Genomic DNA, 26,403 nt, shown 5'->3' on the forward strand with positions numbered 1-26,403 from the left:
ATGGAAGGTATATGATCACTGCCCCTATGAGCAGATGCCCTTGCTCAATGCAATGACTGCTGCTGCCCATGATATAGATGCAGAGGCATGTCAAGGATGGATCAGGCATGCAAGAAGATTTTTCCCTAGGTGCATCGCAAGGGAAAATATTGAATGTGACGTAGATGAGGCCATGTGGCCTATTCATCAGGAACAAACAAACAGCACTAGTATTTTCTGTTGGAATCTTTCATTTTTTGGAATATTTCATTTGTTTATCTGGAAAAAAAGAATGAAGAATCAATAAAATTTGCATCACAACATATTTGCTTCTGGATCCATTTTTTTTTTGCAAAAAGGCAAATTAGATTACAAATGACACTGCCATGTAAGCTGCGTACAGTCTTTGGCTACAATGAACCAGCAATGCTGCACTGATTCACATTGAGAGTGGTATTTTGTATTTTGTTGCCCCTTGTGTGACGAATGATTGGAAGGGCTCAAACATTTGTGTGCAAGTTGTGTTGTTTGAGGGCAAAATGTGCTTTTGAATCATATGTTAAATGTTTTGGCAGAGTTGGAGCCTTTTGCAAACAAAATGTTTAATTTTGACCATTGGTGCCACTATTTAGGCCTCTGCGTTAACTGTTTTGAAAAATGTGGGTTTTGAGTTGACTGCTGTGTCAAAGCAACCAATAAAAACTGTAATATTCAGGCTTTGGAAAATTATTATTTTGTTTTTTGATAGATTTTAGTCATGAAGATTATCTTTGAATTTAATGCAACTACAATTTCCCTGCCCTTTTTGTCCTTTAAATTGATTTTAAATTATGTTATTTACTATAACTACTTAACATAGCCAAGCCAACTTTATTTAAAAAGCACTTTAAAACAGTGCACACTGACTAAAGTGTTGAACGAGAATGATTCACAGCGTGCAGTGGTGGTGCAGGGGAAATGCCATGCATGGAGGCCTTTGACTCGTGCCTATCTGTTTGTGCAAATAAAACTCAAATACATTTTTTTGTTAACTTTATAACTTTTGCTTCATTTATTTTTTTATTTTGACACCATCAGGATTTAAAATATAACACTTTTTAAAAGTCTTAATTGTGGTGTTTTCTCATCCAGATTATGCATTTCTTTGTAACTCAGTTCTTTAGTCCCTCCCCCACAACAACTCTTGTTCAACATTTCATTGCTGTTTTTTTTTTGTTTTATTTCGTTGTTTCTACATGCAGTAAAGGATTTTGGTTACCCACTTTGCGTCTGTTCAAATAAAGATAGGTCTCGTAATAAACTCTAAAAGCTCATAGAATAATAATTCATATAGTAGTGATGACTTCATCAGGTATCACAATGTTGCTAATGTTTCCTGCACCACAAAAAGGCTGAAACTGATAGTGGAGGTGTAGAAAGCTCCTGTATCATAGGCAAATCCAGCAGACTTTGGTTAAGTCATGGACTCAAACTACTTGGCGCATGATGTTAAGAGTTGTTCTCGTGTCATGATCTTTGAGCGTTCACCTGTATACGTACATTACCAGGGCTCATCCTCTTTATAAAGCATGGAGAATGTGTCAGAGATGCAAACATAATGAGAAAATTTATCAAAATGAAGCGAAGAGTGCTGCATCTTCTAATTTGCATTTGCAATAAGGGACGCTTTTAAAATTTGCAGTGTTGCAGGCATATCTTAGTAGGTCATGTAGATGGTGGAGAGTTTTTAATCAAGTGCTGCATATGCTTGCAGCAAGATGCAAGGGCCAGTGGTGGGATGATATAGATTAGATTGAAAGACTTGCGGATGTGAGACAGAAAACTGGGGGTCTAAACAGATCGTGCAAGTTTACCATAACGTATGTATTAAGGCTTAAAGAACTACATGTACTTTGAGAGAAAAATTGCATTAATAAATTGAATTCTGCATTTATATTTCTCCCTGATTTTGATAGGATTTTTTTTTCTTTTTGTACCTATCTTCAAAATCAAAACATCAAAAAAGACATCTCCCCACCAGAAAGAATATTGTACAGGAAGTGGCTACCATGACAAATTTCATAGAAATCATGCTCAAAAACAAGCAAACAGGAAACAGTGCGTCAACCCACTATGAAGACAGCATGTCCTGTGAAAATGATACCACAAGATTTACCCCTCAAGAGCGAGGACGCAAACACTGACAATGAAAAGGAGGAAAAAAAAAAACTAAGACGCCACTTCTGGGTGGTCATGAAAATGATCAGTGAGATGTAAAGATCTATGACATCCTAGATCAACAGTATCTGCGAGTATGTGGTTAAGGAAACAGAGCGTGCGAACCGGATTTCTTCTGTTTTATTTTCTCTTTCCAACTATCTCAGAGGGATGCTGTGGGCAAAAACAACGGAGGACAATAGCAGGTACTCATTCAAGCTTTCATCTGCAAAACTGATATCAAAGCGCCGAACAATTCAAGGGTTGCATGCAGGCATTTATTAGCTTGTTTGAGTATTGATGCCAGTGTGGAATTCATGTCTACAGATCAGCAGCTCAATAGATACAAAGTTGTGGAGGGGGAAGCCTTTATGATGCCCTGCGATACATCAATGGAGTTCCCTATGAAGTGGTTCAAGGCTGACAAAGGCAAAGAATGTGGCAAAGAGTTTGTGGCTGAAGTGGAAGATTGTGGAGCATACAGAAGCCTCGCAGGGTGAGTAATATCGCCATAAATTTAAGAGTACGATTTCGATAGAAGCATTGATTTTAACTGAAAGCTATGGTTGAGTCAGAACCGTGAATGATGTTCATTTAGGTTATCTCAGTGGAGAAGAAGCGTTTACAATGCAATGTTAACAGCAAAAACTTCCGTTGGTAAGAAGATCCCAACAACAGTTTATCTACCTCCATGTCCCCCCGCGCCCTATCATCCTGCTCTGCCAGCTGTTTGCATTCCCTCCTTCATTACATCCATGAATCCTCTCAATGGCAGCTCCTTGTTTTAACTCCATTCGCTATATTGCTTTAAGAGCTTTGAATGTCAGGTTCATATTTATAGGGTGTTACTTAAAACGTATGTTTCAATAATCTGAATGCTCAAACTGATTTGATTGGAGTATTGTTGATCCTATGTCTACATTTATAATACAGTGACCGTTGGATGTTGTTGCAGTTTTATACGGCAGCTTCTTGGATATTAAAGGCAGAAGGTTTTAATGAACTTTTCTATTTGGTAATCTTCGCTGTTGTTGCAGATCAAACTTGACTCTGCACGTCATCAACAGAACTAGCTTGAGATGTTTTCAGCACAGCGAGAGCAGCGCGATGTTGCTGGTGGGCGAAGGCGGGCTCATCCGCTGCCCCGGCTATACCTGCTACAACAACACGGGCGTCGTTTGGTACAAGGTGAAGTGCACACAAGCTCAAGATAAACATTTTACAACACCTACAACCGCTTCCTCACAGAATCCACTTAAAATGGTTTTCCATGAATCGGGTACTCCATCAGTGCCCTAACCGGTAACGCGCTGCCAGATGTCAGCAGACAGCCACTCATGCATTTGCTCTTTCAGAAAAACAAAGCCGTGTCTGCGCAGCGCAGAACCTCCTGTGAAAACGAGGGGCAGCTACGACTCTGCACGGTCTACAAAGAGGACAGGGGGGTATATTACTGTGACAGACAAATAAGTGAACAAGGAATCCCGTGGACCTTCAGGAGGGCCGTCAACGTCACAGTCGTACGTAAGAGTGTTTACTATTTCTGTGTTATTACCTGAAAACCTCATCTAAACTCCACGGTGTTGACTTGTTTGAATCTAGGATGGTTTGCTTCCTACGTCCTCTAAACGCCATTGCTCCGCCGGTTGTTAACCTCCTGCAGGGAACCACAGCATTATGTATGTGTCATGCCGACGACCACCGTGAATTGCACCTTTGTCAACATTAAAGAAAAAATACAAATCTGGACTTAATTCTGACACCTTTGAAGCGTCACTTAGCACCTTCAAAACCGAACACATAAAAGGGTAAATGGCTTGTTCTTGTGCACCTCTTGATAACAGTCATACCTCTATAAATACAGCCTGCATGAAATCTGTAACTGTGACAAAAAAAATAGTCTGGTTATTTCTCATTTTTTCCATGCTATCGATTTTAATTAACAAATGCAACGTAATAATGTCTAGCACTTCTTTGTTTGATCAGAAATGTTTTTTCTTGGTTTTTAAACCACACTTGAGTCATTTTTCCCGTACATATGCCAAAGGCACCTCCTCCCGGCCTTTCAGACACCGCTCCGTTTAAACGGTGGCGTTTCAAACCTATGTGTGCAGCAACTTGTGATCAGGTGCAGAATCATTGCCAAAAGACTGTGATGACGTATAAAAATAAGTGTCTTCACAGGGAAGCATGTCACATTACCAAAGAAACCAAGAAAATGTTCACTTAAGCTACTTTTGAGAGTGGCATATAGGTACGTCACATAATAAGGGATGTTTTCCTTACGTGTTCGCCTTTATTTCCCCACCCTCTAAATTGGCTTAGTGAAAACCCCAAAAGGTTGGCCTTCTCTGGTTGACTGTATGTGTGGTTGCTGGAGCCTTTGCTCTGCTGTGGAGATGTGCAGTTTCAAAAATACATAACATTGACGTGCGTTTATGCACATCGACAGATGGACCTAACATAGCAGGAAACCTTCCTAAAAACACGTCTCAACGTAAGTTTATCTCTGAAAAAATATCAATACAAAGTTAGTCTTTAGATGTGAGGCGGGGGTGGGGGGGGGGGGGGTGGAGGTGTCAGAGGTGCAAGATTCAGTTTTTCCATTGTGTCAACAAGAGCGTCCGTGCTGGTACTTTGTGGGTTTCCTTTTCCCACTAAACAGAGACGCTTTGTTTTCCTGCAGCTGAACTTGAATTTAAACTTCAAGCGTATTTTGAATATGAAGAGTCTGCACTTTTTTTGCACAATGTGTTTGATTTTCCAACAATGCTATGTAGAAAGCTGTTATTCACAGAACAGACAGAGCAAGGTCACTTTATAAGGACTTAAGGATGTATATTTGTCACTGAATTGTTGAATTGAAATTTGTAACTTTACAGCTTACAATAATAATAAACTATGAGCTAACATGAGAGATGATTCATACTATCTAACAAATTAATTGGCCATTTTATCAGATACGATGGTTCAAGTGCTCGTTAACTCCAATAAGCCAGTCAATTGACCTTATGTCAGCAACTCCATGCATTTATACATCTAAATGCAGTGGAGTCAACTTGTTGATATTCAAAACTAGTACCACAAGAGGGAAGAAAGGGGATTTAACTTATCATGGTTGTTGGAGTCAGCAGGTCTGGTCTGAATAGTTCAAGAGCCAATGATCTACTGGGATTTTTATGCACAGCCGTTCCCCAGATTGACAGAGAATGGTCTAAAGGGGAGAAAATATCCAATGAGCTGCAGCTGTGTGGCCAAAATACCCTGACTGATGTCAAAAGTCAGGAATGAATGGTGAAACAGGTTCCAGATAATAGAAAAGGCAATGGAGGCTGTACTAACAACTCATTACAATTAAATTAAACTACATTTAATTGAACACTGAAGCAGAATGGCTACAGATCGCGCTGAATGCCATTCCTGTTAGGTAAGAACAGGATACAATTTGCACAGACTCTACAAATTTGGACAATTACAGTTTGGATGAACGTCACCTGGTTTGAGTCTCAATCTAAGTTGTGGTATTCAGGTGGTACGGTTAAAATTTGGTGTCAAATTTGCCGTATAAATCTAAACAAATTTGAATATTGCGTAAAAGTGCAACATTTTATGCAATATATATCACATGGAATTATTACATGGAATTATTACACATAGAGTGGTGTTTTCCAAATTGTTTTCGTAATTTTGATTATTATGGGTGATAATGAAAACCCAAAATTCAGTGTCTCATAAAATTAGAATACTGTGAAAAGATTCATTATCGGAAACTTATAATGTTACCCGTTAATCAGCCAATTAACTCAAACCACCCGCAAAGGTTTTCTGAGCCTTTAAATGGCCTCTTGCTCTGGATCAGTAGGCGACACAATCATGGGACGACTGCTGACTCAACAGATGTCTAGAAGACAGTCATTGACTGAAGAAGCTGGTGATTCACAGAGTTCTGGATCCAAGCATGTTAACAGAAAATTGAGTGGAAGGAAGAAATTAGGTAGGAAAAGGTGCAGCAGCAACAGGGAGAATTGCGGCCTTGAAAAAAAAGGGTCAAGAAAAATCCATTAAAGATTTGGGTGAAGCTTCATAAACAGTGAACTGAGGATGGAAATGGCGCATCAAGAGCTTACCACGCACAGATTAATCCTACACATGCCATTTTTCCCGGGCTGAGGAGAAAAGGAACTGGACTGTTGCTCAATGGTCCAAAGTTCTGCTTTCAAATTAAAGTACATTTTACAATTAATTTGAAAATTAAGGTCTCAGAGTCTGGAGGGAGCAAGGAGAGGCATAGAACCATGTTCTTTGAAGTTGGGTCTGAAATTTCCCCGGTCAGTCATGATTTGGGATGTCATGTCATCTGCTGGCTCTGGTCCACTGGGTTTTCTGAGGTCCACGGTCAATGCAGCCATCAACCAGGACATTATACAGCACTTTATGCTTCCCTCTGCAGACAAGCTATATGGAGAGGATTTTGTTTTCGAGCATGACATGGCATCTGCCCTCTCTACCAAAGGCACCAAAAGCTGGTTCAATGGTCATGGTGTTACGGTGCTTGATTAGAAAGCAAATTCCCCCATTGAAAATCTACAGGCTGTCATCAAGAAGAAGATAAGAGACACCGACCCAACAAGGCAGATGACCTGAAGTCAGCTATCAAAGCAATCTGGGCTTCCCATCACACCTACATAGAGCCACAGTAATTCATGCAAGAGGAGCCCAATCAAGTATTGAATGCATAGAAATTGACATATTTTTCAGAAGTCTGACACCTGTGCGTAAAACATCCCCTTAGATTGGTCTAATGTGATATTTAAATTTTCTGAGACACTGAATTTTGGGGTTTCTTCACCTGTAAGTCATAATCATCAAAATTATAAAAAACAAAAGCTTGGAATATTTTTACTCTATCTGTAATGCACCTCTATAAAAATAACTCCTTCACTTTCTTCACATTGCACTTTTACGGAATATTCAAATCTTTTAAGATGTCTCTGCACATCATAAAATGCATGAATCCATCCTGCCTTTGAAAGAACAATTCGATGTTAGAGAAGCTTTGGAAAGTGGCGAAACAGTTCAGCATCTTGGACGCAAAAACAGATGTGCAAAATCTGCTGCTAATGTGTGAAATTGTCGTGTCATCATGGACAAAAGTTTCTGAGCAATGTTTTTGAAACCTTTTTGAATCCATACCTCTGAGAACTAGGTCAGCTCTAAAGATAAAAGGGAATCTAACCCAATAAAACTGAATAGTAAGCATTAACCTCAATGGCAGCTGAGTCCCAGCGAAACATTGGCAATTGTCAGTATCTTCCCTCCCACTTAACTGTTAATTATTATATCAGTTCTGCAGTGTGCTGAATAGAGGTGCTAAGGAATCTACAGCAACATTTTAAACTCCTCTTTTTATTTTATTTGTTTCTTTAAGAAAGCTTCATTACTTTAATGAGATCAATGTAATCCCAGAACACATTCGCCAATTTTGGAGACATTTTCATAAAAGTAAGTAAGTTTAACATGTTATGAGGAGTTACGTAGGAAACCGTGCTCCCTACAGTTTATAGCGTTAATCCTGGAAATCTGAGCTTCATCTCTTACAGCTTGACGAAGGCTTTCCAGCTTCATAAACTATTGTTTCCACACCCAAAGGTTATCCAGACTTTTACTCACGCAAAGAAATTGTAAGAAACCCTTTATCTCAAACACGCAAAGCCAAATGTCTCAAACACAGTAAACAACTTAAATACAAAAACTGGGGTCAGTTTTTGTGTGTGGTTAAACCATAATTAACAATGATGCTACTAAGACCAATCGGTAAAGGCTTATTCCTCAATAACTGACATCCCAGCAAATTCACTCCATTATCAGATACTCAGAAAAATTACACTAAAAACCAAAAGCTGTATCTCAGACTCTGGATGCTTCAATTAGGATGTTAAATGAGGAAGCTGATGGTGGGATACTCAGAAAACAACAAAACAACTATGGCTTACAGGGTCTGCAAAAGAGAAAGCCTCTCTTCTGTAAAAAGAAAACACGGTAGCATAGCTTAGGTTTGCAAACATTTATATCATTAAACCATAGGTGTTTGGACCATAAAGCACAGTGCTAAGTCTGGAGAAAACCAAACTCACGTTATCTTCTGCCTGGTATTGTGGTGGCATGGTGATGATGTGGAGGCGTTTGGAGAAACAATCAAAGCACAAAACCTCCATTTTAAAGAAGAGTGGATCTAATTTCTCTGCTACAATTTCAAGAGACTGACAAGAAAATCTTGCAGAAAATAAAACTACTGCAGGTTATTGCTGCTGAATGTAGCTCTGGCTACTTACTTTACTTTTTATTTCTTTCACGTGATTCATTGACAGCTATAGAAACCTTCCATGCACTTTGACTGTGGTGAAGCCTGAACTTCCCATTTCACATGCACAGAGATCCCAGAGACTGATAACAGCCACAATATCTTGATGTATTTCTTAATTTCGCTATATGACAGCTTTTCGGTTTGTTATCACAATTTTTTATTTTTTTTTGAGAAGTCATGTAACATCCAGAATAAAAGATAACCTTATTTTCTGTCACTTCTCAGCCCATTTAAATGCAAGCTCTTCTCCTCAGTTGAAGTATCCTTCAGCTAACATGACAGAGGAGGTTGAGCTTGGTGAGTGCTTTTAACTTCTAAGATGCAATATCTGGACTAATATCAATAACTTCTTCTGATCTTTATCATCACTAATGCTTTTATTTTATTTTTTAAACTGCTCATGTTGTTATTCCTGTTATTGTTGCTTTTAATGCTCATACATCTGACACAACATAAAATGTTGCAAAGCTTATATACTATTGCTCCAATGCAGTTTTTTTTCCCCATCTTTTGTCTGTTTTAGGTCAGCCTCACACGCTGATGTGTGAGGTAATGTTTGATTTTGAGGTAAACATTTCTCGAAAAGTACAATGGTTCATGAATCACGACGGCGACGTGGAGAACACGACCCCGCTACACATGGAGCCACCCCAGTGAGTTAAAAAAAGGGAATTCTGAGCTGTAATTACAACTCTGCTTGAAAAGAAAAGCAGATTAACCTTCTTCTAATTCCCAGAGAAAAACAAGTGATGCTTCAAACGATCGAGGTCACACAGAAATCCATCATAAAAGAAGTGACGCCACAACACCTGAAGCACACATACACCTGCTTCGCCGGCAACGTCATCGGAAACAACAGTGTCACCATTAAGCTTCAAAACAAAATACGAGGTAGCCTTTACATTCTACCCGAAATGTCGCTTATTTTAAATAGCAATATTAAAGTTATCATAATTATATGGTCTCTGAAATAGCTCTGTATGAAATAAACAATGATAATTGGGACAGCTACATAGGGCTACAAACAAGTATGTTTTGTCTCACTGAAATGGATTAGCCTAAAATATGTAAAAATCAACGCATCATGCACTGATCTAAAGAGATCACAGAACAGATTAGAAATAAAGTCACTAACATCTAGCATTCCGAAAAGGTTAACAAAGCCTTTGCCTAAATTCAGGTCAAAGTTTGATGATTCAACAACAAGAAAGAAACTGGGCAAAAATTGGCATCCATGGGAGAGAAAAAAAAGAACTCAAAGACAAAAATTTACCCAAAAATATCTTGGTGATTTCCAAGATTTGGAGGAGAAAACGGACGTTTGTGGAAGGTGTGTGTCCAGTTACATCTGGACTACAACTTAAACTCAAGCTCCCTCGGATTAGAACAACGATCCAAAACACATCCACAGGCACGCCTCTGAATTGCTCAAAATAAACTTAATGATGGTTTTGAAAGGGTCTCGTCCAGTTGTGGGGTTAAATATGACTGAGATCCTGTGATATGACCTCAAACTGACTGGTTCATGCTAGAAAACCCTCCAAGGTTACTGAATTAAAACAACCGTGTAAAGCAGAATGGTCTACTTTCCCCACAGTGGAGTTAAAGACTCACTGTGAGTTATCACAAACACTTAATGATAGTTGTTGCTGCCAAGAGTGGCACAAACAGTTGATAGGTAGGGGGTGACAACTGCATGTGTATATGTATATATATATGGATCTAGATAGATAGATAGATAGATAGATAGATAGATAGATAGATAGATAGATAGATAGATAGATAGATAGATAGATAGATAGATAGATAGATAGATAGATAGATAGATAGATAGATAGAGAAAAGAAAATACAAGAGCAAATGAGAATACTACTTCATATGATTGAGATTTAATATTCAGTTGTCCCAAACGGGGCCGATGAGCAAATTTTACTTGGATAGCCATGTAAAGCTAAAATTTTATTATTATTATTATTTATTATTTATTATGTTAGAGGAATCATGAGAAAAAGTAAATCAATTTTTGTCAAACGGTGGACTTCGCCCTATTTTAAATATCTTTGGAAAAAATTCCCAGCAAAATTCCTGAACCCTTTCTCAAACAGGGCGATGTACAATGTCTTTAGATCTGTTATCATATCTCATGTTAACTCTTTTATTTGCACATATTGATGACACATCACGCCTGCTAATTATTCTAACAGAGCTCAATGCCTGGTTAATGTAGGAAAAAAATAGTTAGTCTGAATGCATATTGGATTAATAAAATGTAATTATGTGTGTCGCCTTATTTCAGCACGATGGACATCACTGATTGGGTATCCGGTTGCCTGTTTTGTGCTGGTTGCTGGCCTGGGAATCATCTTGCATATAAAGTGGTTGGAATTACAGCTAATCTACAGATCCCACTTCCAGTTTGGAAAACATAAGGAAGGTCAGAAGGAACACTTTTGTCGTTGCTCAGATCTCACGTTGCAAAAATCTCACATTATTTAAGCCTGCAGTTTATGATGAGCATCTCATGTTCTCAGTTCCTATGTCACTCTTTAACTCTTCCCTTACCCTGCAGGGGAGAAAGAATTTGATGTTTTTGTGTCGTATGTGTGGACGGTTCCATCAGCAGAGGTGGCAAATGGTTTGGCTCGGTTTTCTAAACCGTACAGTGATGCAGAAGAAGGTATACGCGCCAACAGAAATGACACCATGGTTTGGATTGTTTAAAGGTAATAAAAGTAATTTTTGTCTTCTTTATTGATAGGATGTTTATCTACCGTAAAGATGCAAAGCAGCGAGGAACCAATAGAAATGCTGCTACCACAGGTGTTAGAGGACCGGTGGGGGTATCGTGTCTGTCTGCTGGAAAGGGACATACTTCCAGGAGGAGGTGAGGGGCATCAGGTGTGTGTGCATATCTACGCCCACAAAGGTTTCTGGTGTGTTTTAACGATACGATTTTGCCTTACAGCTTACACAAACGACGTGGTTCTCACTATAAACAGAAGCCGGATGCTCATCTGTGTCCTGTCGGCTGAATACTTCGCCAGCGACAATGCTGTGTTTGTCCTGGAATCAGGAGTCAAGGTAAGCCGGCACTTTTCAAAATGGATGAGTGGTCCATTTCTCCATGGTTTATGTTTTGTGTGTACTCTAGTGCAAACAGGAAAATACGAATAAAATTGACACTGCATCAGATAACAATATTGAAGTCTTTTAGGGAAGTGTTTTGATATTTTCAAATTAATTATATACACACACACACACACATATATATATATATATATATATATATATATATATATATATATATATATATATATATATATACATATATATATATCTGTGTGTGTGTGTGTGTGTGGTAAAACTCTTCTGTTTCGTGAAACTGAGGTTCAGAAAACTTTCTAATGTGAGACGGCTGATAGCAAAATGTCAAACTGGGATTTCAAGACTTCTTGATGTCATTTAGTGCAATAATGCAGCTTAGTGTGGAAAGCATAGGCCTAAACAAAATTACTTTTCTGGCTCCCAGTCTACTGAGGCTATAGGTTTAACACAACAATCCAAATATGTAGCAAAGGATCGATTAGTAAAATTAAATACATCCTTATTAAAGATTGTGCTGAAACTGTTTTGCATAAGTAACAAATAACTTTTTTTTAGATTCTTTATTGAACAAAAATCCTCAAGGTTTGTCTTCCTCTTAACATTTTTTATACATTTCTGAGTCATTCTTATGAGCATAAGAATCGTCTTTGGTTTGTAAAGAACCTTTTGAACTTGAGCGTTTTCTACTTGGATTTTTTTCTTCTGAACTTTTCACCTTGTTAAAGGCTAAATAAAACCATCAAATCTGTGTCAGAAATCTAGGTTACACTCATTTTGAAAGATATCCAAAAAAGCAACTCCTTGGTTTCATTCTGTTGCCGTTTTGAGATAAAACGAAAGCCACTTCCTCCACCTGCGCAGGAAATTGAGAAAGCGGCACAATGCATACCAAAAATTTGAATATTGTGATTTATTGAGAAATAATTTTAATCCCCTATGACTCCCAACTTCCACATCTTTAGGCTTTACTGCAGACGTCTGCCCTCAAGATGCTGTTGGTGTGGACCGGTGGAACCTCCCCATCCTTCATCCAGCCAGAACCCCCACTGCCTAAACTGGTCCAAAAAGCCCTGAAGGTGCTCCCCAGCTTGCAATGGAGCACAGACGTATCCTCCACAGCCGTCGGAAGCTTCTGGATCTCTTTGCGGAAAGCCATGCCAGTTCAGGCATCGAGGCTGGCCTCACACCTGGAGCGCTCATAGTGACTCATATTTGGGAAACACTTGTCTAACCCTGTTTAACCAATGTTCCATCAGCTCTCCTGTTTAACACTATAAAAAGTAATAAAGATGGCCGTTTCATGTACGCCGCTAAGATGTGGTATATCAGGACTGCTGTCAGCAATGAACACATGGCAAACACTGGCATTTAAATCCACATTCAACAGAAATTACTGAAATAAAAACAGACTGTAGCAGTACATGTTGATATATTTTTATTTGGGGGGTGTCTTGACAATGATTCGGGAATCCACAGAAAAATTTAAAATGTACATTCTGGATAATGGGAAGAGAATTTGAGGCACGAGATTTGTCAGTGAGTTATTGGCGTTTGGCTGAAGAATAAGGACTGACAATAAGTTTCAAAAGTCAGTTTGTGAAAGTACCAAATTTAACCTAAAGTGGAATACACACTATATATATATATATATATATATATATATATATATATATATATATATATATATATATAGTGGTGATTCAGGTTTTAAATACTTGACAGCGGAGGACATTGCAAGCATGACCAGGTTTAGCGAGGCGGATGGAAAAAAAGGCAAGAAACGAACAGAAAATGTTTTCTCGCACGTGAGCTTGTCTGGTGAAAGCAAATGGTTTCGCAATAATGGTGATAAACTAAATCTCCCCTCAAAAAAAAAAAAAAAATGCATCTGGAAAAAGCCTACCAACATTTAATACTTAAACTCACAGTCCAATTTGTGGATTAAAATAGAAAACATTGTCACTATGTACATTTTTACAGCAACGTCAGACAAGCAACACGCTTGCCAGGGTTAAACCAAAAAAGGCTCATGGAGGGAACAAGAACGACACAATAACGTATGAGCGCACTAACTATCTCAATCGGCCAACAAAAAGCAAAACGTAGATAAGGTTTAAAACGATTTTCAGGATCGGTTCTCCCTTCCTCATCACCAGGCCACATATCTGGAAACAAAGGTGCTCGACAATTTCTCCTCGGAGTCGGGATCGACCAACTTGTGGTTAGAAGCGTAAAGACAAGTTAGAAGGCTGAAAGTAGTCTTCACTGCATGTCCATAGAGTTGTAAATGTCAGAGGCGTACAGCGACCAAAATGACAGCCTTGGTTGGTATCTGACAATGTTAAGCAGTAAAAAAGTCTCCATTAGTGACAACATGTTGTGGTAGTGTTTTACTACTTGTCAGATTGGGACTTCAGCTTCCTCTCCCAAAGTTTCTGATTGTCGGAGAAGCCCTGCTTGCCCTTGTTGAAGGAGTTGGGTCCGGCAGATGTCGGCGTCTCCCTTCAAGGACAACAACGGACAATAATTATTTTCAGAGTCAAGCTGAGAAATACAACACAGTTAAAAACGGATGTTTACGCCCATATAAAAAAAAAAAAAGAGACGTTATCAAATCAGACGAGCCATTTCCTGTTTCTCTTCAGTTAGAATTACGTTTTTTCTACTTGCTAAAGGTCAGAATAATATGGGAACTGCCTTTTAAAATGTATGACTTGGGTCAAACTTTTTGGGTATCCATCCACAAGCTTCTCACAAATTTGCTGGAACTCCAGCCCGTTCAGCCAGACCACATCTCTTGTGCACACCTTGTCCACAATTTTTTTCTAGGTGGCCTAAGACCAGGGCTTTGTGACTTCAAATCACTGACTTTACGGTCCTTAAGTTGACTTGTGACTAATGAGGCAGTATGCTCGTCTACTCAGAAGACTTATTTGGGACCGCGTCCAAACTTCGTGGCTGCTAGAATATTTTCACACAACGTAAACATCCCTACATCATGATCCTGCCGCCCTCATCCACCACAGAGGAGATAGTGGTCTCCGACTTACAAGCTTCTCCGTATCGTCTCCAGCTGCCGCAACGATCATTCTGGCCACGCATTTTAACGTTCGTTTGATCAGACTGCAGGATTTGACTCCAAACAGATAGGCCTTTGTCCCAAGGTGTTTTTGTAAAATGCTGTTATTTTTTTAAATATTATTACATTGCTTTAGGGGTAATTACTCAGTCCATGGTGGTACAGGACTAGCTTTGCTGGACATATTTACTCCCTCCTACCAGAATAATCCAGCATTTAACATAAAAAAGTCTCATATTCTTGTTATAGGGTTTATTCACTTTATGCATCAAATTGTGTCAATGTGATATAGAACGCGTCTCCTTCCAGAACCGTATGATTGTTGGACATTCTTTGCTGTTTACACCTGTGTATGTGTATAATTGTTTAAACAGATCAGTTCACAGCTCAGATGGAGTCAATGAGCGGCTCCACAATTTAAGAGGCATGACTTTACAACATCTTAACTGTAATATGCAATTACCTTCCACTGCACTTTAATTCGGATAGCTTCTGTCCAAACTTTATTTATTCATTTTATAGTAATAACCATCTGTATATATATTCATAGTACATATTCACCTCTAAACTCTGTTATAGTAACAACCATCTGTATATTATGCTATTGTACATATCTGTAAAAACTCTATTTATAGTAATATCCACCTGTATATTATATTCAGTACATATCCAGCTGTAAATTTAGTACACAATACTAGGTATATTATATTGATCGGACAAATCTATCAGTAAAATTCTGTTTATAATAGTATTAATCTCTTTATTCATTCAGCACATATCCATGTCCTGTACTTATGGAACCATTATATATCCTGCACTTGCTGCTCTTCTGGTTAGACCTAAACTGCATTTTGTCGCTTTGTACCTGTACCTGTGTAATGACAATAAAGTTGAATCTAATCTAATCTGCCTGTCCTGAATCTTGCACCGTGACAGGAATTTGCAAAAGCTGTCATGTTATCATTAGGGCATTTCTAAATCTTAATGTATGTGGAGTTGTGAATTTAATGTAATAAAAACAAGTTAGTACTCTCGTTATTGTTGCAGTTGGACCACAGTAGAAATTATTTGGATAATCCTAACTCATCTAAAACAGGAAAGTCTTGTTTCATGTCAAACATTAAGAAAAAAGGTCTTCTGTCTTTTTCATGTATGTAAATATCTGGAATAAGAATTCAAAAACTGGTTTATATATATATATATATATATATATAAAAAAAAAAAAAAACAGGGGAAACTGTTTTTTTTACCTCCCAATGTTCTTCATCCTCATCTTTGCTTCTGGAGGCATTTCTTCTGGTTCACTCTATACAACAGTGAAAACTAAAGTGAGCTCCTGATCAACTTTTTCTCTCCATATGACATTGCTTTGTATGTGGGTACGTACGTCGTCATCTTCATTAAAAACAGAAACCAGCTTTTTTGGAGGAGCTGATGGCACTATCTCCTTGGGTTTCTACAACAGGTAAGAAAGAAAAAAAACAGTAAAACAGCACAGGAAGGCAGCATCCTCCTTTCTTGTTCTGTTACGTCACTAAAAAAAAAATCCTTATATTTAATAATAGTTAAGTCAAATTAATAAAATAGATACATTTTAGGTTGCTTCAAAATCCAGAAAGACAATACATCTATCTGTAGAACCAAAAGCCTCAGTTTTCCATGTCTCAGATTTTAGTCAGTTCAATATGTTAAACTACTACTAAACACATAGAAAATGCTATTCACAAAAAGAGTTAGTATTCCCCAAATGCACATTGCTCAACACTTACCGTTACTCCTAGTTTGATAGAAATGGGGTTTGATTTATTCGCCATCTTATTGCCCATGCTGAAGCCAATTTTGGGGGTTTTGCAAGGTGCTGGTTGGTCTGCTGCGACCTGGTCCTCATCTTCAGGGGTAAGATGCTGAGATGTGCGTTTGACAGCAGTCCCATCTCCTCCCCCAGTGCTACAAGAGACAGGCTTAGTTTTCACTCTGCCTTCCTCCTCCTGCTGTGGCCCTGCTTGAGGCAAGACAACTCACCAAGGTGAACAACTGCTTTGTGGGATGCGGGAGTGTAAAAAGCTACAATTTATGTTCTTATTTAAGAATTCAGATGAAAAAAAACTTAATTATGAACTCCACAGTTAAGGGCAGTAGCCGTTAAGGTAAAGTTTACACCATAGAGGAAACCCCTCATGAATCCAATAAAACTACAGTTATTGCAGACTATAAAGACATGAATTCATTTACTTATTAAGTCACTGCAGCTGTCGTCTAAACAGTGACAGTGCTAGTAAAACTATTCATAAAGAGGTTCATTTAGTAAACATATTTAAAATAATTAAAATATTTAAATCAGTAAGGCCCGCTGCTTCAGATCCAGGTGGTCAAAATAGCCAGTTTACCAGAGTGCTCATTTATCTCAGTAATGATTTTTGTATTGTAAAAAAAAAAAGAAAAAAGAAAGAAAGAAATGTCCATCTAATAATTGTGAAAACGGATGCACAGCATTATAACACAGCATAAATATAAACTCATATAGAGAAACAGGACTTGATTCTTACGGAGGAACCGAATGCTATTATTTTCAACAAAATATTCCCTGTTTTACTTAAAACAAAAATAATTGAAAGTACTTCCACTCAGATACCAACTAGATAGATGACTGATGCGCTGTTGTTTTATTCTAGAGATCTATTTTGGTCTGGCATTTGAAAGGAGCTTAGGGATCACAAAGTAAATTATTCAAAACAAGTGAACGCAGCTTCTTGCACCTGCAGGTTTAGCCATCCCTAAATCAAACGCTAATTTAACTCTGCCTCTGCCATCTCTCTTGCATTTAAAAAGTATGCCTTAGAGCTGTCTGTATAACAGGTCAAAATAGTCTGATCTGAAGTAATGCTGCAGCATTGCAAGATAAGCGATTTGGAATGTGCTACGTTAGCACAGGCTAGCTACATTCGTTGCAGTTAGCAGGAGAGCAAATCATCAAGAGACTGATGTTTCACATATCCATGTCAGAGAACAGCGAATGGCTTCGTTTACGATTTTAGCCTCATTAACACACATTAGCTTGCACCGCAAGAAGCCTTAATCCAGCGCTAACAGTACTAGCAGTAGCTAGCTAAAGCTAACATGAAGTCATCTTGTTGAAGTTCATCAAACGTCTTCTTTTAAGTGTCGGGCTTCATTTGAGCCAACAGGAAGCACATTAAGATACAATTTAACAGTTTTACGTGTTTACTAGATTTTAAACATCAAAACAGCACAAGTATCACCTCCGTCGTCGGAGCTATTTTTCCTGTAAGGCTTGCTTTCCGCCATTACGTCTTTAGCCGGTGTTCGCCGCTAGTGTTTTTTTAGGCGCTGTTGTCCTCACCGGATTTTACAATGTTTGCAACCAGCAAGAGAAGAAGAAGAAGAATGAACGCACAGCAAGCTAACTTGTTAAGGGAAAGAAGCTGGTAAGAAAATTTATCTAAAAACATAATCTTAAGAAAAGCCCTTACGTCACGGATTAAATAAAACAATGCTTATAAAAGAACGAAAGATGGTGACGTCACATTCTATGCGACCATAGCCTGAAAACAGTCGGTGTGTTGTGTGACCTAGCTAGCGTAAACCTTCGTTTTCCCTGGCACTTGGCTTTCTTAACGTAACATTCCACCAACATCATACGTATTGTTATATATAAACCCCAAATAAGCTCGCAACATTTTTGTTTTTCTGATATTCTCTGTCAAGTCCGAGTTGTTGAAACATTTGACAACTTCTTTCTTTGGGTCTTGAAACGTCACCTATCTCACCTGTCATCCGAAAATTATACATAATTTTACATAATCAGAGGCTTCAGTCTGTGTTCCACACGGTTACTAAATAGCCGGCACATGCAGTATTACTGGGCAGTCTATACAGCTAAACAGGATTGGTCTAAATCATTGAACTTATCCTTTTTTTTTAAAGATTCCTCTTCGACCAATATCAACAAAACACCTATGGTGTTGTACGTTGATTTAGGACTTATTACCCTTATTAGTCCTGCTTAACAATTGCGTAGCACAATCAGCTCTGCATGTCAGATTCAACTTTTCCACCTCATCATAAGAACAAGTGACATTTTAAGAATAGGAACGGTACACATTTAACTGTGATCTGATGGGTAAAGTGACGGGAGAGCAACCCAAGTTGCCTGGCAAAAAATAAAACCCACACAATAAAATCGAAGCCTATGATGCGATGGATCGGCGCTGCAAGGATAGTTGGATAAAGACAAGGGGTGGATGGCCCATATATCACCTGTCAAACGCTAAATAACCTTACACCTGGCAGTATTCAAGTCAGTTGCCCCCTGTTCTCGCTATTGCAATAACCATAACCTGGATGACTGAGGTTCTACGCTGCTATGCATGTATTTCTAATCATTTCTGGTTTCTCTTAGGTCCTTTTAAAGCTTTGGGCTAAACAATGTACCAGTCGGCATGGGGCAGGCCCTGTGTATATGCTCCCGTGGCTCCATCACCATCGACAACAAAAAATACTACTTTGTCCAGAAACTGGATGAAGGGTGAGTTGACATGTTTGTATTGCAAGGTTGGTTTCCTGTCAACTGAATCTAGGATATTTGTCATTATGTGACCGTAATGAAATTTTGGTGAGCCAACTGATGGGCAGCTTTAAGATTAACAGTGTTGACACCTAACTGTGATCAATTCTACTTAAATTCCCAGGAAACATAGCCGTTATACTGACGTATAATATCCACATGATTACCTTTTAATGTCATGCTCCCTCTGATCTGCTTTCTCTCCATCTCTTCAGTGGGTTCAGCTATGTTGATCTGGTTGAAGGGGCAAAGGATGGACGATTCTACGCTCTGAAGAAGATCTTATGTCATGATCGCCAAGCTCGCCAGGAGGCTCAGACCGAGGTGGAAATGCATCAGATGTACAGTCATCCCAACATCTTGAGCCTGGTTGATTTCGCCTTTGTCGACAGCGGAGGCAAGACAGAAGCCTGGCTACTTCTGCCTTACATTAGAGTGAGTAGATGTTTTAATTTGGACGATGGAGGAAACCTGTCAGAATTTGGTCATATTCTGATTTGTTTGTGTATTTGTGAGCAGAGGGGAACCCTGTGGTCTGTTCTGGAGAGACTAAGGGACAAAGGGAGCTTAATGCCAGAAAACCAGATTTTAAAAATCTTCCGTGGAATCTGCTCTGGTTTGAAGGCTATCCACGACAAAGGCTATGCCCACAGGTAATGCCACCAAACTTTCAGAGACTAGCAACTTATATTTAACTTTGGCTGTGAAATCAAATGGCAGGTGTGCCATTAAAGGTGTCGTCTCAGGGGTTTCCATAGAGAAATGCAGTTTGGTAAAGGCATCCGATCTCGTTCACATGCTGTGTTTTAAGGAACGATTTATTCATTTGGCTCAAGAAGGATTTAGCACAGAAAAGCTGCAGATGGTTATTGAGTATAAATATCATGGGACAGCAGCAGTTGCACAGTGAAGAATGTATTTATTTATCATGCTATAGATTTACATGCATGCCTGCGTGCCCATCTGGTCGTTTGGGTCAGAAAGCGGCAAATGAGTGATTAAGACTGATGAATATGATGTGACTGTTATGCAGAATGTGTGCATTAGTAAGCATTTTACAAAAAACAATCACCCATATGCAAAAATGCACGTTTCCTGGCAAAACGTTGCAAGATTATTACTCCTACTGAGTTTTATCTTTCACTGATTATAATATTACTGCTCACTAGTGTATAAGAAAGCTTTCAGGTTATGGTCGTCCATTACAATGTGCTGTGATCTGACAGGGACCTGAAACCCACAAATGTGCTCCTGGATGAAGATGACAGGCCACTTCTGATGGATCTGGGTTCAATGAACCGGGCGAGAATTGAGGTGAGTGTGCAGAGCTATAAGAAGTTGGTTAGATTTTATTAATCAGTTCTAATATAATATTGTCATAGCTGTATGTAAAATAGGAAAGTTTATTTTATGCGATTGACAGATCGTCCCTTGGGCAGAACTCTGTATCTAAAAGTATAATGACTTAATATGCGGCCGCCATTAACTTCTTAGATGCAAGTGAATTAATTGTTTTTATTATTGAAAAAAGTATATTTTTAACAAAGATTCAACAGGGACTGGAACGCAGAATATGTAGCAAAGCTAGGGCAAAAAAATAAAACAAAAATGAGACAAAAAAAGGACTTTATGATTAATTTAATATGTTAATTGACCTGCAGCATTCATGTGTGTTTGCAGCCTTTTTTGTTTAGTTTGATTTTTTTAACCAAAACTGGAAAAGAAGGTGAAGATGATGACAATTTACATTTGTGAATAGGAAATTTACCAAATATTAAAATTCTTCTGTCTGTATTCTTTCCATAAAAACCAAAAATAATATGCTCATACCTTCGTGAAAATTTGTAGACGCAAGTATGCAGTCAATACTTTAACTTTTTAAGAAGTGGTTCTGGTTTTTCACCACTAGATGGCAGATTGGGATTGTTGATTCTACTAAAACTCCCCATAACAACTGATTGTGGTTCACATCCTAAAAGCAATTCTTTTTGCTGTTTTTATTTTGGTTTTATTAAATTTTTTTCTCAATGCAGCCATTCAACTGTTGCTCATATAAACATGTAATCAGCAGATATCACCCCATATCTGTTTAAAGTTAAAGGGAAATGTATTTTTTGCTTAGCTTTAATGACAGATTCATAAGTTATTTTTTCTTACTTTTTATCTTATTGACTAATGCCTGTTTGACTTTAGTTTATAATTTTCTGTGTACATTTGGTTTTAGAGCCAAAACCGTTTTGTCTAATTCAGCACCTTTTCTTGCTTTGATTGAGAGTAAGTCAAAAGTAAGATGTTCAGAAATGGTGCAAAAGATTAGAATTTGTTTTGTGCTCTGATTGTATTAGTTTACCATATTCACTTTTAGTTGTTGTTTTTTTTAACAGGTCAAAGGATCCAGAGAAGCCATGACTATACAGGACTGGGCAGCTCAACGGTGCACAATTTCCTACAGAGCTCCTGAGCTCTTTCATGTAGAGAGTCACTGCATTATAGATGAGCGCACTGATATTTGGGTAAAACCTGTGCATATACTCCCTCCTGTTTTAGCCACATTGGCCAGCTTATTTTCTTTGTTGAAAATAGGATGGCCAATCTTTTTTTATCTCTCTGAAGCTTGAAATAAAAGTCAAAACTGTGAATTCAGTGAAAAAAACTCTTCTTTTTTTATTTTCCTCCTATGTTGTGTTTTGATCAACCTGCAGTCGCTGGGCTGCGTGCTGTTTTGCATGATGATGCTGGAGGGCCCATATGATCTGATATTTCAGAAGGGGGACAGCGTTGCCCTGGCTGTCCAGAATCCAGTGACCATCCCACCAACTTGCAGGTCAGTGTTCAAACTGTGAAACGGCACATTTCCACCTGATTTAACAGAGCCTGCCTTTGCCAGGGGCTGTAAAAGGAACATTTTAGCAGAATGAGGAGATATTCTCCAGCAATTAACCATTACTTTAAAGTTTATTAGCAGTAAATCATTTATTTCTTTACACTTTTCTGTCCACCATTGTTGTGGCGCTGTGCTCAGTGTATGGCAGTACAGGCACTTGCCTTTTTTGATTAAACAGAAGCATTTCCTTCTTGAGTTATAGGTTCTATGGTTTATGCAGACATGTTCAGATCCCTTGTGTTGAGTTGTTTAGGGAATAACACAAAGTTTTAATAACATTCCTTTTGTGATGCAGATTTAAAGTGTTGTCTCAAATATGCGTCGCCGTGTTAATCTTTTGTCTGCCTTTTTTTGACACAGTTACTCAGAGGGTCTCCAGATGCTGCTGAGCTCCATCATGGTTTCAAATCCCCAGGAGCGACCAAACATCAGCTGGGTTCTCGATCAGGTACAAGACCTGCAGAGCCGCAGCCCAAACACCCAGACCAACATGGTCTGATTCCTGCTCGGCGCACTTCATGTAGCGCCACGGACACTTCACCACTTCAGCTTAAAACGTCACCTTTTTATTTGTTATTTTACAGTGCAAAATTGGTGTTATCTTTTTTTTTTCACAATCTAACTCCATAAATACTCATAAAATTAAATTAAATGCCTTAAATAGTTTCACACCCTTTAAAGCAAGGCATTACCATCTCATTGGTATGAAGTAAACTCCACAGTTTTCTCTCTTAATATTTTTCTCATAAATCATCAGGCTTTTATTTTAGTTTTTCACTACGTCCAGAAAAAAGGCAGAGAAACTGGCTGGTTTTGTAAGAGAGAAAACGAAAACTTTTATCGTGTTATTTTTGTTGGATTTGTCTGTTTTGAATGAAATTAATCCAAAACCTACATGAAGTAACAACGTAAATGGATTTTATTGTAGTTATTTATACCTTTAAGAGGGCCAGGTTCACTGTCCAGCCTCCCTTTTCCCCAATGTTTCTGCTAAATTGAGACAATGGCTGTATTTTGAGTAAATATAATTATCAAATAAATGTATTAGGTGCATGAATACATTGTTATGTACACCCATCTTGCAACCCTTGAACCCAGCACCATGATTGCTGCTCCTGAAGCTATTCATTTGAGAACAAAAAGAAAAGGCCTACAGCACTTTGGACCAGGCAGAGAGGAGAGTACTGTAATGATTGAATGCAATAATGCAGCGAGCGCATTACTATTCCTGAGGAGCAGAAATCAGCAGCCAGCTGATTGTACTAATTCATGGCCCGATTCGTCTTTCCTTTCCTCAGTCACATCTGTGACACGATCGCTGCAGCGCTCCAACTTTGTGTAGGAGAGTAAAATTATATTTTGAATACCTAATAATTAGCTTAATTATAGCTTCTATTATCATTACAATAAGAAAATGTTCGGTTGCAAAACCTTTTGCTAACTTTCCAACGAATAGCTATTTTAAAATGTATTTTAGCATGTTAGGATATATTCTCTTTGAAAGACAGTTACTTTCCATTTGTCCCTTTTTTTATTTGTTGATTCCACAGTTTATGTCCAACATCTTTTTTCAATGTAAGCTGTTATCTTCATTAAAAAGTTGACTTTATCTTCTCTTTATATTCACAATCCTTTAGTTTTAGCTGGACTTACCACCACAGTACTTCTTTACATATTCACATGATTATTGGTCACCTGTCCATACTGCCACTTTTTCAAAATTCATGATTCACTGTCTTGCGTCACAAACAGGGGAAATAACCCGACAACTAGACCAATATTGATTATAACAATCACCTAACGGGTTGATGGTAGTTTTTAAACAATCCCGAAGAAAAAACTTGTATTGACAGTAGATAAATGTGGTACTGTTTATGCTTATTGCAGGATGACACTTATTTTTAGTGTATGTTTTTATGTTTATGGTAGTGTTTCTAATCAGTTTAGTATTTTGCATTCCAGCATTGCTTTCCTGACGTGTGAGCTTTGCACACTTTAGTTCTCTCAGGGTTACACTTACATCTCACAAGATCCACAATAGAGGACTACAACGGTACCTGTAATTTTTTTGATAAACAAATTGTTTGGGCATTCATATTTAATTTATGGCTTTGTTTTTACTGTATCACAGTGATGTTTCAACCATGAAAAGTCAAATTTGCCTTGATATCCAACTTGTACAGTTGACTCTTAGACTGTATTTGACTTGCAGTGTAAATACATTATCGTTAAATGCAAAGTTGGGATCTAAGAAATGACTATATAGTCTGGTGTATTTTTTTTGTTTTGCATATTAAAACTTGCTTTAAAGCTGCTGAAAGGACAAAGTGCGTTGGTGATGGTTCCTTAAGACTAATGAAAATTGTAAAATATTTTATTTCACATTTCTGCACAGTAATGAGTGTATAAATGTTAAATATGTTGCATTCTATATTCTGTATACTTTTTAATAATCGTGAAATAAAACTGCTTCCTGTACTTTGTTCCAAGCTCAACTTTCTTTTACATTAATAAACACTGACCAGTGAAGACCCCTGCTGCCAAGAGGTGGTGTTGCAGTGAAATACTGTGTTAAAGGGGACATATAAAGCAAAATACACTTTTTTTTTAGCCAATATATTTGGTTATGTACTTGGAGTCTCTAGGAGTGCATAGAGTTTAATATAGTCTTGCCACAAGCTGCGTAGATAGCTTTAAATTCTGTTTGGGAAATATTTTAACTTTTTTTTTTTTTTTTTTACAATTACATCATACTTTTTACTGTGGAGCTGCTAAACCAGCTCAAATCCACCAGTGGAATGAATCCATGATGTCACAAAAAATTATTGAATGAGATGGAGTGGAACATCTGACCTGGAGCTGGGCAGCAGATTATCTGCCCCCTTTGCATAAAGGGACTGAGTTTGTGTCGAATAGCTCTGGTACATACTAGGGTTAGTGTTAATCTGCTGCTCTGGCCCCCACATTCGCGTTCGGTGTGAATGCACCTTAACAGTATCATTAGGAATGACAGGATCCAATATTTCTTAGCAGAATGTCACACCATAACAACATGGTGGTTTCTGTTTCTGCTCAAGTTTAATAGAAATGTCTCCTGATTAATGAAGTCCAAAAACCTGCAGAACAATACTGGAGCACCTAAAGAAAACCTGGACATGCACAGGCAGAAAGTTCAAACACCACACAGAACTTGAACATTTTGGCTGTTTAACCAGTTTTTGAAAAAAATAAAAAAAAAACTGATATGCCATGTAAACTTGTAGGCCTATAGCTCACATCAGCTGAGCTAACAAAAAAAAAATCAAAGTTTAAGTGGCATTTAATAACACAAATGCACTAACGTAAGTTGCTACACGCATGTTTTTTTTCTTTCTGTAAGAGATGGTCCACATGTGGAAAGCTGGAGCAGCAAGATGACTGGAGAGGAAGCATGAACACAAAACCTTCAGAGTTTGATCAGGAAACTCCACCAGCTTTGTTCAGCATTGGTATTGCAAGTACCTTGTGTATCATGAAAACCCACTGCACACTGGATTAGTGGAACCGGTGGCAGAAGGTGATGCTGTGGCAGGGGTGGATGTGGTAGAAGACTGGTGATCAGTTTCTCTGGGAGCCTGGGCTTCTCTTCCTGGTACTTTTTAAGGTGATCCGTGTTGACATTGTTGATTGATTTCCCTCTAGCATCAGTCTGGCTCCATCTTTCCTTTGCGGACTTCTATTTTTTTTTTCTCCCAGCCATGTCGCCCACCTGCGAGCTTTGAGGCTGCGCTTGTGACCGTTGTCTTTGCTGAACTTTTTCCTGGTGTTTCTGCGCCGCCTTCAGTGCCTCCTCTTGCCGCTGAACATCCATGGCCACCTCTTCCATCAACAAACATTCCTCAATTGATCCATCAACCTGTAGAAGTAAAAAAAATATATATTTTTTTTTTTTGTTAAATGTTGAAAAGATATCAAAGATTTATTTTTGTAATTACGGTATGTTAAAAGTACAGAACAATATGGTGGATTTGAAATTAAAAGAGACGTTAAGTCAAGTTAACCTGAAAGTTCTCGGGCACTTGAGAGGGATAACGTGCTTCTCGTCCAAACATCAAATAGTAAGGAGAGAAGCCTGTGGCTAGGTGTGTTTTGGTGCGCAAACCAAACATCACTGCATCAAGGTAGAGGTCCCAGTCACTGCCTTTATCGTACCCCACTTTTGTCAGAGTACT

The 26,403-nt window shown here is 38.3% G+C and overlaps 3 protein-coding genes across 4 annotated transcripts; 2 read left to right on the forward strand and 1 right to left on the reverse strand.

Moving 5' to 3' along the window:
• The first annotated feature begins 2,245 nt into the window (after nucleotides 1-2,245).
• Nucleotides 2,246-13,064, forward strand: LOC105934441 (interleukin-18 receptor accessory protein). The gene is made up of 12 exons (XM_021322499.2): nucleotides 2,246-2,381; nucleotides 2,503-2,671; nucleotides 3,213-3,363; nucleotides 3,531-3,699; nucleotides 8,765-8,836; nucleotides 9,063-9,192; nucleotides 9,276-9,430; nucleotides 10,836-10,973; nucleotides 11,109-11,216; nucleotides 11,298-11,423; nucleotides 11,505-11,620; nucleotides 12,607-13,064. The coding sequence occupies exons 1-12, from the start codon at nucleotides 2,273-2,275 to the stop codon at nucleotides 12,844-12,846; spliced, it is 1,683 nt and encodes a 560-aa protein (XP_021178174.2). The 5' UTR covers nucleotides 2,246-2,272; the 3' UTR covers nucleotides 12,847-13,064.
• Nucleotides 13,063-18,082, reverse strand: LOC105934443 (PEST proteolytic signal-containing nuclear protein). Of its 2 annotated transcripts, none has more exons than XM_012874415.3 (5): nucleotides 17,984-18,082; nucleotides 16,493-16,722; nucleotides 16,111-16,179; nucleotides 15,974-16,029; nucleotides 13,063-14,146 (listed from the first exon to the last, which is right to left on the reverse strand). In XM_012874415.3, exons 1-5 carry the CDS (start codon nucleotides 18,027-18,029, stop codon nucleotides 14,038-14,040), a joined length of 510 nt encoding a protein of 169 aa, XP_012729869.2. In that variant the 5' UTR covers nucleotides 18,030-18,082; the 3' UTR covers nucleotides 13,063-14,037. The 2 variants fall into 2 exon arrangements, with proteins under 2 accessions (XP_012729869.2, XP_012729868.2); XM_012874414.3 differs by having other exon boundaries at nucleotides 16,493-16,725; nucleotides 17,984-18,067.
• On the forward strand, nucleotides 18,065-24,215 carry stk16 (serine/threonine kinase 16). Its single transcript, XM_012874412.3, has 8 exons — nucleotides 18,065-18,169; nucleotides 19,144-19,269; nucleotides 19,524-19,743; nucleotides 19,828-19,961; nucleotides 20,535-20,622; nucleotides 21,693-21,821; nucleotides 22,011-22,132; nucleotides 22,553-24,215. Exons 2-8 carry the CDS (start codon nucleotides 19,184-19,186, stop codon nucleotides 22,689-22,691), a joined length of 918 nt encoding a protein of 305 aa, XP_012729866.2. The 5' UTR covers nucleotides 18,065-18,169; nucleotides 19,144-19,183; the 3' UTR covers nucleotides 22,692-24,215.
• Nucleotides 24,216-26,403: the final 2,188 nt, after the last annotated feature.

The sequence above is a fragment of the Fundulus heteroclitus genome, unplaced genomic scaffold, assembly GCF_011125445.2.
Source record: "Fundulus heteroclitus isolate FHET01 unplaced genomic scaffold, MU-UCD_Fhet_4.1 scaffold_258, whole genome shotgun sequence".
In the NCBI taxonomy this organism is placed as follows: Eukaryota; Metazoa; Chordata; class Actinopteri; order Cyprinodontiformes; family Fundulidae; genus Fundulus; species Fundulus heteroclitus.

Bases quoted from the DNA above. Each gene is read 5' to 3' on its own strand.
- LOC105934441 (XM_021322499.2), top strand. From the start codon at position 2,273: ATGTGGTTAAGGAAACAGAGCGTGCGAACCGGATTTCTTCTGTTTTAT. The intron at 2,382-2,502 runs GTACTCATTCAA...TCATGTCTACAG, and splicing joins ACAACGGAGGACAATAGCAG to ATCAGCAGCTCAATAGATAC. The intron at 10,974-11,108 runs GTCAGAAGGAAC...CTTACCCTGCAG, and splicing joins GTTTGGAAAACATAAGGAAG to GGGAGAAAGAATTTGATGTT.
- LOC105934443 (XM_012874414.3), bottom strand. From the start codon at position 18,029: ATGGCGGAAAGCAAGCCTTACAGGAAAAATAGCTCCGACGACGGAG. The intron at 16,726-17,983 runs GTGATACTTGTG...TCTTGCCTCAAG, and splicing joins AAATAGCTCCGACGACGGAG to CAGGGCCACAGCAGGAGGAG. The intron at 14,147-15,973 runs GTAAAAAAAACA...TTGTCCTTGAAG, and splicing joins AGGATGAAGAACATTGGGAG to GGAGACGCCGACATCTGCCG.
- stk16 (XM_012874412.3), top strand. From the start codon at position 19,184: ATGGGGCAGGCCCTGTGTATATGCTCCCGTGGCTCCATCACCATCGAC. The intron at 19,270-19,523 runs GTGAGTTGACAT...CCATCTCTTCAG, and splicing joins GTCCAGAAACTGGATGAAGG to TGGGTTCAGCTATGTTGATC. The intron at 22,133-22,552 runs GTCAGTGTTCAA...TTTTTGACACAG, and splicing joins ACCATCCCACCAACTTGCAG to TTACTCAGAGGGTCTCCAGA.